This window comes from Berghia stephanieae, chromosome 2 (genome assembly GCF_034508935.2).
Source record: "Berghia stephanieae isolate SIO BIC M18660-M18661 chromosome 2, UCSD_Bste_1.3, whole genome shotgun sequence".
Taxonomy (NCBI): domain Eukaryota; kingdom Metazoa; phylum Mollusca; class Gastropoda; order Nudibranchia; family Aeolidiidae; genus Berghia; species Berghia stephanieae.
The window spans coordinates 93938471-93951303 of NC_088361.1; the positions used below are offsets into that span (position 1 = coordinate 93938471).

A 12833-nucleotide genomic window follows, 5' to 3' on the forward strand; every position below is an offset into this window, starting at 1 on the left:
TGTTATAGCTAGGTCTACAGCTATAATCAATGACACATCACATAATGGAAGTCTTGCTGCTAAAGGATCAATATTTTATCAGTATCATTTATACCATACAGAACTGTAATCCTATAATACCGACATAATCATTTTACTCTTTTCATCATCATTTTACACTTAATTAATAACACAAGATGCCATACTTTCCGAGAAAATTTTTTATGACAATTTGTGGGTTGCCACTTACTGACTGGTCCGTTTATGATGTGATCCCTCATATTCCATAAGGTATCATGTCAATATTTACTCGATGAAGAAAATTGAGCTTAAGTTTAAAATGGTCAGAAATTGGAAGTTTTTGAAGTTTTAGAGAGAAAACTCGCTCTCCTTGATTCTCTCCCTACTGAACACATAACTTAATTTTATAAACTATAAACTCAAAAGCAATGTGTACATACTACGATACACAACTTTTGTGCAGCAAAACAAGCCTAACAAACAGCATTAGCTTCTAATTACTGTAATAAAAACAAATTTGTATAAGAAAAATGTTGGCTGCATTGTAACAAATGTCACGGTGAGGTTGGTAAGGAGAAGGTTGATTCAATCTTTTGTTCTTGAAGCTTAAGACTAATTTAAGTATCAGGTTCATCCCCACATTATACCGTTTTGAGACAATTGGTCACATATACAGTTCACTCCACTTAATCACACAACAAATAATCACACAATCCACTTAAATTTAACAGTTCACTTACTCAAACAGAAAAAAACATTATAAAAAACAATAATCTCTGTTTAAATCCTACAAGTCTGATTAATCACACTACACACTTCGCTAAACTCACAAGTATAGTTATCTCAATTCCCAAAGGAATGAATTGAAAGGTTAAGTTCTATACAGTGCCTAAATCCAGTTTGGCTTCAACTTCATATCAAGACAGCATCGAAATGTCGTGGATCTTTAGTATTTTCCTGTAACTCAGCAATTACAAATTCTTACTGAGACAGAAGAATGATCAACTTATTTACAATAAATTTGACTTTCCAGAGATCACCACTGTCGTCAGTCGTTTCTATACTGTGGCCAAACTGGACTTAGATATAGTATAGGAGACTAATCCCTTCAATTTAACTTCCTAGATCACTGGCATCATCACTATTATCAGCCACTTCTAGAAAATGGACAAACTAGACATGGGCACTGTATAGTATTAACCCCATCAATTGTGTAGTCAGTATTTTATAAGAAGGGACTGATAATAAACTGACCAGTGTACTGACCATTGTTTAATAAAATTTTATTACAAATAATAAAAAAGGGTGGAGGATGACTCTTTTGTAAAAATAAAAAAATATAAACATTAGAAATTATGATATTGTCTGGGTACATATTTACATATATAAATTTAAAGTTAATTTTACTCGGTAAGTCTCAAACACAATGCTGATGGTTTTGTTTGTCTTCATTTTTAGTTTTCCAATTCTTGCAACATTTTTAGGTCATATAAATGGCAGTAATTTAAGTATCGGAATCTAGTCACATCTCGCAATTAAGAGAAGTTGATAGTCGGATGTTTTGTTTGTTTTTAAGGGTTTTGCTGTATTTACAATTACAACACATTTGGGTCATATCGGTGCAAGTAAAAAGGAAAGTAAAATATTTTTAGAATTACAGTTAAAGCACCAAAGAAAAAGTAAGACAAAGCAAGGGAATCGGTTCAAATAAGGAAAAGATGCAGATTCCAAGAGCATACCATCAATGTACTTAGTTTGAGATCACTTGAAAGTCTCATTTCAATTTCAGGCACCAGCCTGGGAACCCACTAAGAGGAACACACAAATGTTTACAAGATATGTTCAAAAGAAAAATATAAACATTAGTATATAACAAAAAGATGATCAGCCAAGGACACCGGCTAGGGCCAGGACAAAACCAAGTAATCTCATTCCAAGACAACGGCAGAGGGCAACTCGGAAAACAGATATTATAGGGGGATAGAAGACACAGCAAGTGACCTCCTACCCATCACGGGAGGTCAAAACACCCGTGTTTGCAGAAGTGCCAACAATTTGAAAAGACATACGTCAATCTCAAGCAAATTACAAAATTTGGTTGATCATGTGCCTAATCTTTTCTATTTGTCTCTCTTATCTTCATGATAGACTCCCCAAACTCAGTGTGACTGATTCAATTTTTCAAAACTTTACTTTCCTAACTGTAAAAATTTATATTGCATTTGTAATTTATAATATGTCTGTCTTATATTATATCATAATATATTAATTATCAATATATAATATATTACTATAATAATAATAATAATAATAATAATAATAATAATAATAATAATAAATGATAAATACTAGCTCAAAACATACTTGATTTACTTAGATAAAAAATCAGTATCTAATTTTTAATATTGGCACAACAGAAAGGGTATGATGAGAATGAGGAACTCTATCATGTATGTATGGATCTCATATCCAACAGTTTGAGTCCAAAGATAGTATTAGTATGATTTTGTTCGCTACACCATCCGAAAGAATAAATACAAAAATATTGGTTCAAAAATGAGCAAATCTTTTCAGGTTCAAAATCCACGGATGAGGACGAACTTTATTACGAAATCAGCAAGGTGTATGCAGCCCAAACATTGTTCTCAACATATTGCGATTCAGTTATTGTTGTGATGCAATAGAGTTGTTATTCTTAAACCCAAACTGAGAGGAAATTAAGTGGTAAAGGTAGAAAAATATAATTGAAACTGCTCTTTTCTCCCTCCCACCCCACCCCACTCCTCTCCAACAAAATTGCATATCTAAAAATTACAAAAAATCAGCCTAATCCCCATCCCTGAAAAATCCACAAATTCCGTCAAAAACCCAGATTCAGTTCACAAACTCTGAAAATAAATAAAAATGTGAAAAACTCATGTAAAATACCTTGGATATGTTGGACTAATGGAATGGGGGATTTTCCGAGTAAATCTGTCTCATCCCCTGACAACAGTATTGCATCAGTGTGATTTAAAAATTAAATGCTGGATACTGAATTTGAATTTATCATAAAAAATACCAAACGTGAGTGAAGTTTATTCCATTGGCGATCAGGACAATTCCTTCAAGTGTGAAAAGTACAGAAAAAATTGTAGTATTCCTGATTATATTAACATCAAATTCACTATTAGACACATGTTTCACTCTTTCATAATACTCATGTACAATCATGAATATAACAGCTTCAAAAAAATTAAATAAATAAAAAGAACAAAATACCAAACACAGAATGTTTCAGGCTCAAAACACTTTCTCAGCCAATTAAAAAAAAAAAAAACCCAGTAAATAAAAGTGAACCCAGATTTTTAAATCCAGATTTAAAGTGGTGCATTAACTTTTTTTTTACTGTTTTTGTTATTAACTGAGAACGGGTTTTGAGTCTGATATGTACCGTTTTTGGTATTTTGTTCTATTTTTATTTTATTTTGACACTGTTTTATTTATTTTTGTAGATTACTTTTCGCAGTCCATAGCTTCTAGCAGCTTGGTAGTAGTAGTAGTAGTAGTAGTAGTAGTAATAGTAGTAGTAGTAGTAGTAGTAGTAGTAGTAGTAGTAGTAGTAGTAGTAGTAGTAGTAGTAGTAGTAGTAGTAGTCACCCTGCCATAATACTGATTGGAGGTGACCGGTCACAAATATTATATTCTTTACAAAGGGTCGGATAAGCAACCAGCTATAATGACAATATAGACATTACTGAAAGAGCACATATTATGTAAATGTATTGATGAAATTGCATTATCACTATCACTCTTGATCCCTTCTTCTTCTAGGTTCCATGCCTGGTCCAGGCTTCGGATACTGCATGAATTATCTCTCTCCATTCCTCCCTGTCTCTTGCTTTTTCAAACAGCTCTTGGATTGTTAGGTTGGTGAAGCCCTTCAGTTGGTCTATGAGTGTTTTTCTTTGTCTCCCCCGGGCGCGTTTACCAGGTATTTTTCCACAACTTGATCCCTACAGTGGTATAAAACAAAAGGCAAACAAACAATATATAAAATTACATAATTGTACCCCTTGTCATTGTCTCCCTTCAGTATGAAAAAAATATATATATATATTATATGGCTTGAACTCAATCAAATCTGTGGCCCCATAGCATGGACCTGATAACCCACATTATACAGAACATGATAAGAAAATCAAACATTAAAAGATAAATTTGCACGGATAACAATGTTTGAGAATCAACTGTTTTCAGATAAAATGCAACAACTTTTGCTTCCACTAATTATCCAAACTTATTAAAATTAGTACAGAGAATCATATCCACGAGTAATACAACACTTGCTCGATCCTAGCACGCTCTTGGGAGAAGACAAAATGAGTGCTCGAATTTGAGCTGGCCAAAATCCAAAGCTCATGAGAGGTAACAACTTATTATATTGATAAAATTCACCACGCTCCAGCATGCCGTTTTGCAGAGCGTGCTAAAATCCAGCGAGTACTGTATATACTTCATATTAACTCATTCTAAAATGAAAATGAAGCTAATCAGGTTCATGCAAGGGGCCACAAAATTCATCATAAGATCCAATGGATTCTTGTACAAAGAATGGTAACGTGTATTGCTGTTAGAGTTCAGCTTGCTGACACATTTCTTCAGTTAGGAAGAAGTCCTTCAAAGCTATGGAGCTGGAGTGTATCCCAGTTTATATAAACTGTCAAATGGACAACAATTGCTAGCTAGTCTTTGGATAGGATGCCAGTCTATCGCAAAGTACTTACCTTCTGATCTACCAGACCCAGCTACCCAATCACTGCTGGGTGGATTGGGGGTGGGGGGTCAGAAAAAGAATCTCGACTTCACTCTGAATTGATATCAATTCCCTTGCATGTGAAGCAAGAGTTCAAACAACTAAGATATCAAGACCTCATTTTAAATAAAGAGTTCAGATAAACTTTGCATAATTTTTTTCTCCTCCTTTTTTAGCCTCATATACATTGCCTAAAAAACTGGCTGATATGAGAAGATACGATAACGTTCTAAATATTTCTATAACAACCTGATTATCAATAATTGGCTAATACTTTGAAACTATACATTAAATGCATGTTATCAATATTACAAACAATCTGAATAATAAATGCACAATAGTAATTCAGCTTCACTACAATTGTGTTTGATGAATACTAAGACAACAGCTTTTGGTCACAAGTTTACAATTTTTCAAACCCATTCATTTGATAATTTCAATAGATTAAAAAAACCAAAACAAATGCACATTTTATGTTTTAAAATCAAGGACAAAGGGCAGTATGGAAAGAACAGAGATAGGGGGGATAGAAGACACAACAAATGGCCTCTCTGTCAACCATGGGAGGTCAGGAAACCCAACATGTAAGCAAAGTTACATTAGACAGATCAGAGATGACCTTCCAACATATAATTGATATCTTTAATGCTTAATGAGGCATCAACTTGTGGACATCAATCTGAGTTTATTTACTTCTCTGAAGAAGTAATGTGAATTAAAATATATAAATATAAAAAAATAATGGCAGTTTTATATTATTTAACAACAAAAATTTAATCAGACAGCAACATTATCTTTTTTTAAAATGAAAAGAGGTTCTTTTTGAAGCTGCCATGTTTCAATTATTAAAAAAAAAAGAATACAATGAAAGATAATTTGTTACACTTGTTTAAAGTCAGATGCCCAAATCAAACGCACTTTCAAAATACCATTTCCTAAAATGTGGTTTTAATGCAATTTGAAACTTTGTTTTTGTTCTTAAGGAATTTACGACGCTAGCAACACATAAAGGGTACATCAGTGCCAGTTAAAAAAGAAGAAAATGGGATAGTCAAAACTTCTGGATTTACAATTGAAAGCACATGTTTACAAATTATGTTCAAAACTAAAAATAACCCCAAAAAATAACTATAGGAGTACATGACAAAAACAAGATATCATCTCCCGAAACTAATATTATACATTTGACTGATTCCCTCTCAGCCAAGGACTCTGGCCAGAGCCAGGACAAAATCAAATAATCCCATTCTAAGACAAATACAGAAAGCAAACTCAGAAAACAGATATGGGGGAATAGAAGATACAGTGAGTGACCTCCTGCCCACTATGGGAAGTCAAAAAACCCTACCCAGGTATGCTAAAAGAAATATTTCATATATATATATATATATATAATCTCATTTCAAGACAGAGAGCAATCTGGAAAAGGAAATATAGAATAGAGGACACAGCAAAAGTGACCTTCTCTCCTAGAGCAAGACCATTGCAGCAGATATCAAGAGAATAAAAAAGATGATATTTTAAACATAAAAAAGTAGCTACTCTTAATGTCTTCAGCTTCGTCCACTGGTGTTCAGTGTTTGTTCAGGAAAGGGTTCACAGCAGTAACGTGTACCCTAGTGAAGAATATAGGCATAAGGTTGTCCCAACTTTTGGTGGTGCATTGATAGCACATCTGACCGATAATCAGGAGGTCTGGGATTTGATCTCAGTGAAAATTGTTATATTTCTGGAGAGACACAGCTTTTATTTATTTCCAAAACAATGAATTAAAAATACTTTCATGTATATGCCTCACTATTGACTACATTAATAATCAAAGAAAATAACATTTTGAACAATATGAACAGTATTTGGTCTATGATATGCTAATTATTAATTTACAGATTGAAAGCTTGAAAGTATTTTCCGCAAGATCTAACAGACCAACTACCAATTATTGCTTGGTAGAAAGGGAAGTTACAAAAAAAACAACCCCAAAACACCTCAACTTTACCCTTGATTGATCTCATTCCCTGTGTCAAGTGAGTGCTCTACCAACTAAGCTATCTGTAACCCCATGACAAGAGTAGCCATATATAATCAAATGCCACACTGTGATCCCTAACCCATGATTTTCTACATCCCTTCATGTACAAAAGGACTCAGTCCGTCTAGACAGTATGTAAACAAAGCCACTAGCAAACCAAGGCAATGACTTACACCACACATGCATGTGGACATATCAATCAATGCATGACATTTTCAATAACTACTTTTGGCAGGTTCTAGTTTGTGTTTTCATCCTGACTGCCACTGATATACTGCATAATTTGTTTGGAGATAAATGTCAGAAAACATGGGGAAAAAAAAAAAAAAAAAAAAAAAAAAAAAAATATATATATATATATATATATATATATATATATATATATATATATATATATATATACATATATATATATATATATATATATATATATATATATATATATATATATACATATATATATATATATATATATATATATATATATATATATATATATATATATATATATATATATATATATATATATATATATTAGATATGAAGACATTTGCCCTTGAACATGGACATAAATAAGAAACAATTAAATATTTGATCAATAGAGCAGATTTGCCATTCTGGACAGATAAGTGCTGGGTAAACTATTTTTGCGCATTACTAATGGTTATAAAACCATTTAACCTTTTACTGATATACATAGCAACAGTCAATTTACCTACATTGGTGCAAACATTCTTGAATATATTAAAACATCTGTCAAATTCAAATATAAGTTAACTATACAAGCTATATTCATTATCATTAAATCTAAATGGACAAGTAAGTGACAATAACAGTTTGGTAAAATATATTTACAATTCAGTCCGCCAAAAGATAAAAACTTTTTGATTTAAAAAAATTAAAAAAGAAAGAAATCTTAACTTAATTCTCACTTATCACCTCTTCTTTCTTTTTATTAAATGGATCTATCTTGCTCAAAGTCTCTAAAACTTGTACCGTCAACTGAAGTAACTTTATCTTCAGGTGTAAATTTTGTCTCTTTAAATTTGTGGCAATTATTTCCTTTGATAAAAAGTCCCAAGAAATTAACTACAACAAAGCTGTGATGACTCAAAATTCACAGAGGCAAAGTTTCCCCTTAAGGAAAAGTTGCTCCAGTTGACGGCATAATAAAGTATATCATGGGAAGTGTAACACATGGAAACATAATCATTTTAAAATAACACAGTGTGTGCTATTTGGTTAACATTGCAGATACTGTGTTTTCAAAAACAATGGCAGAACACGTGTGCTTATACAACATTCTATAAACACCCTTTCAGAATTGACTCTTATAAAGACCATGAAGAATAGTACTTATGAGCCATTAGGCCCAGGAAGCTTCTACAGCTTTAAACGGACAGCAGCAATCACTTGCTATCCTTGGGATGGGATGATCTAACTGAACCAGCTAGCCAGTAACTGCTAGATGGAAGGGGGAGGGAGGGTAAATAAAATCTTGACTGCACCCAAGATCGATACTGGTAATTTTGTTTTGAAGCGAGAGCTCTATCCACAGAGCTATCCAGACCCCAATACAACCCTAAAAAATCCTGGGGAAAATCAGGATGTGAAAAAAAAACCCCAAAATAAAAAACTAGTATTGATTCTGGGTGCAAGTGAAAATATATGAAGAGTACGAGGGAAAAACCACAGATGTCCAGTTTTTAAAATTTTCATGACTGCCCCCTTGTGATGTTAGACGTCTAAATTCCCCCTCTACAGCAATAACATTGAACTAAAAAAATACAATTAAAGAGTTATGGTTGTAATTTCTATTTATAAATGGAAAGTTTATAGTTAATGCCCTGATATCACTCAAAGGGGGCAGTCACAAAAATTTCAAAAATGGACATCTGTGGTTTTTCCCTCGTACTCTTCATATATTTATACTGAATGCAGTATCACATGGCTTCATGATCTCTTTGGCAATATTGACGATTTAAAATACCAAAACAGACAAGGTTTGTTTTGTTTGTTTTTTTTCTTCATAAATCTCATCTAATCAGGATTTTCCAAGACAGCATGATCCCTTTAACACTTTCTCTCACCTAACTGTATTTTACGACTAAGATCTGGAAAATAAGTATAAGCTGTGATTTGTGGCTTTCAAAATTAATTGCCTCATGCAAAACAATGAATTGACAAATTACAACAAAATCAAGTAACAGAGTTAAATAGTGTTTCTACTTCCCCTCAGTGTTATTTACAACTGGTTTTAGTTATCTTTTGATGAGCTTTAATGGAGCTATTTTGTCTGACTGACAATGGCAACTCAAATTTTTGACAGCTGTCCTGAAAATGGCACATGCTAAACATGAAAAATCAAGGGAAAGGGAAAGTGTTAATAATGGACCTCAATCTCGTTTAATCTGAAAGCAGTTACATTGGTTTATTTGTTTATGAGGGTTTTATGGCGCTTGTAACACATTAAGGTCATAATCCATTGCTCTAAAAGTGGGGGTTAATGCAGTAAAATGGGGTTTAAAGGCAATTGTTCAAAAATTTCCTTCACTTTTCACTTTTTGTCACCATCAGGACTGATAAATAAAAGTTTAGGGACTGTCCTGAATTTCTCATTGACGTAAGGTCTCTTTCATACGATGGGTTATCATCAAGACATACAAAGGTCAAAGTACACATCCTTAAGTAAATTAAGCATAAAATTTAAGTCAATGTAAGTTAATTTTTTTCTAATTCAAAATACAGTAAAACCCTGCGATGCTGCCCCCTTTCCCAATATGGTTGTGTGAACTATATTGAATAAACAATAAAACCATCCGTTATACTGGCATATATAGCATGGTCCGTAAATGACAGTATAACGAAATTTACTCAATGTCCAACGCATAACCAGTGAATTAAAAAAGTGTAAATTTATGAGTGTCTTGGAAGGTGATAAGTACCACTTTTACATTAGTAAAAGCGTCCTAAAAAATAATCTAATCTGAAAGTCATATGTACATGATCTTATTGCACACACAAACACACACAAAAAAATTTAAAATATATTAGTAATAAATTAATGGATAAATATATTTCCACCTATTTTATACAACAATAATGTTAAATATAGCAAAATTTCATTCCATTACAGAAACAGTATGTTGATATTCACAGTTCAGCGTCAACATTTGAATTTTGTGGTCATTATTTTCTTGTTGTGGTTAAAGTGGAAGTGATTGGAATGCAGCATTCTTATCATGAACTCCTCATGAATATAACGTATGGTGGAGATGGAGGTATTCCAGTAGGCAGCCCATAGCACCAAAATATCCCTGAAATTATTAGAAAATAAAATTTGCATGGATGAAATAGTTCCTGAGCCCAATGACAAAATTTATGTAAAATAACATCAACAATACCATAATTTAATCATTGATAGTATATAAAAAAACCCCCAAAAAAACCCCAATACATTGCATTCGTTGAGCACTCTACCAGATTACAAGGAAAATATAAGAGTTATTTATCAAAGGCCTGTCAACACATAAGTTCAGAAAAAGGCAGATTTAAGATGATATTCGAACATTTTGTTCGAAAGACAATCTGTCATAAATAATTCTATTGGCTGTTCTAGACGTTCAAATGGTTCTTTAAAAAAATGCCCTCCACATAACAGACATGTTAGAGCTTTTCCTTGAAAACTCATAAGAACAAAGGAAATAAGATGATGCATACAAATTTGATTTGTTGATGAGATGTTAGCTGACATGTGTCAGGAAATTTTAACTGCAACATCAGAACTTTGTATACAAAGCATTCTTTGATTGGAAGACAATGAAGCTTAAAAAGAGAACTGGGCGCAAGACAGCGGAGTGTGCAAGGCAGTGCACTTCACAATGTGGACCTGGCTTCAAATCCGGCTGTCGGCATCTCACTATGTTCTTGAGCAAGGAAATTAGCCCTTATTGCTCACTTTACAGTTGATGCCTCGATTATTTCAGTAATTTCACCAGTTAAATATAAAGGAAATATCTCCTATGATAATGAACAAAGGGAATTATATTGAAGGAAAAAAAAAATAAATGGCATGCGATGATTCTTGCTGCATTGCTAATCTTACTACATTGTTTAGAATCTAACGGCTGATGTAAGGTATTATTCACTATAAATTAAGAAATGCATTGATGTAATTCACTGACCTCGTGTTCCAGGAAAAGAGCTTTCAAACCGCCATTGGACCAGTAATCCATGGCATAGGACAGCAGTTTCATGGACATTGGGTTAACTCGTAGAAAGTTTCCGACGAACACAACCCTTTCAATTTTCTGATTTTCAAAAGATAAAAAAAAAGGGTACATAAATTTTGCTTTAATAATAATAATAATAATAATAATAATAATAATAATAATAATAATAATAATAATAATAATAATAATAATAATAATAATAATAATAATAATAATATATTATTATTTGTCGAGCGTTCTTCCATATCATGAGGAAGGGCTCAGATCACTTTACAGGGGCATCAACAATTCAATTTGGAAAATAACAAAGTCATAAGATGCTTTTTAAACATATCTTCCGATGACGATTGCCATATTCCCCCCCCCCCCCCCTCCCCTAAAAAAACAAAACAAAACAAAAAACTAAACAAAGATCTAAGTGGCACATTTAAAGTTACAATGATATTGAAATTATGAAATATCTATTATCTTCCTGTTCAACTGAAACTAATGCCATCAACTTGAGCATATCAATTTATTTCAAACTTCACAGCACAGCTTACGCCTTATAAATCCATTTTTAGCATTGGGTTTACACTTGTCTAATGTAGGATTGAACCCAGAGAGCATGAATGAGATAATGGAAGCACCCCCCCCCCCCCACCCAAAAATTTTTTAAAATCTTTAAAATAACATGATCTTAAAAACTTTTTAATCCTGTTAAAAAAACAAAACCCCTGCAAAAACAGTTTCAATATATGAGAGCAACCTTTACTATTTATATTTTTCAAAGTCAATACAGACTCACTTTGTAACTTCTAAGTTTTATTACCATTAAGCAGTTTTGATACTAGTCATTGATAACGAAATGTATAAAAATGAATAGAACACCTTCTTACAAACAGGACAATAAACACAGACTGTTTTGGGCTCAAAATCCTTCTTCACCTAATTGATAAAAACTCAGTTAAAACCTTAATCCATCAAGTTAATTCCAGATATGGCAGTCTAGTCTAACACAATTATATGCATGCGACAATCTTTGCTTATTTCTAATCAGGGACGGCTGGTAATAATGGGCAGGGTGGGCAAATACCAGCCTGTTTTTTCAAGTTATATGCTGTATTACCAGGTCTAAAATAATCTAATTTAAATTAGATAATTTCAAAAGTTACTACTTAAACTTTATACTTCGTACTGAAATCAATTTGTGTGTATTTTTAATAGATTGCGAATCACCATGCATCCCGTAATGCATAAACCAGGATACGCTCCCGTTCTTTTTTATCACCCCCCCCCCACTCCGCCCACATCGTCATCTCATCGTTACGTCGCCTGACGGTGAACTAACTCCGATTTTTGCTGTCTGGCCTCTCTAGTACTAGGTTGGGCTAATTCAAATGAGCCCACCTTATTAACCAGTGAAAACTAAATAGAGATTTTGGCAAACGAACTTTTTCTTATTTATTGCCTTACTTGTGCTGGTACCATTGATGTAATGACTTTGGGAATGTTCCAGTATTGAATTAAATTTATTAATTTACTAATTTTATATCAATTTAGTATTAATTGGTGTTGTTTTTATATATTTGTTTATCCATTTAAACTTTTCTTTTTTTTCTCGTTTTCTTTAGTGCTTCTCAAAACTCATTTATTTAAATTGTTTTCTTATTTGTTTTTTGTTGTTGTTGTTGTTTTGGGGTTTTTTTTTGTTTTGTTTTTTAACAAATTAATTTGTTAGTTCTTTTTTTTTTTAATTCTTAAAGTAATTACCGCTGTATTTTTATTGCCAGACTAA

General features: G+C 32.6%; 1 protein-coding gene across 2 annotated transcripts in view; it reads right to left on the bottom strand.

Annotated features, from left to right (window-relative positions):
- Window positions 1-9881: 9881 nt before the first annotated feature.
- Window positions 9882-12833, bottom strand: part of LOC144965903 (pantothenate kinase 3-like) — a 48234-nt gene continuing 45282 nt past the window's right edge. For both annotated transcript variants that reach the window (XM_078901733.1, XM_078901732.1), the window contains exons 7-8: window positions 11009-11134; window positions 9882-10141 (exon numbers count right to left, since the gene is read on the bottom strand). In XM_078901733.1, the coding sequence (XP_078757859.1) occupies window positions 10076-10141; window positions 11009-11134 (192 nt within the window). In that variant the 3' untranslated portion in view covers window positions 9882-10075. The remainder of the gene's footprint in view (window positions 10142-11008; window positions 11135-12833) is intronic.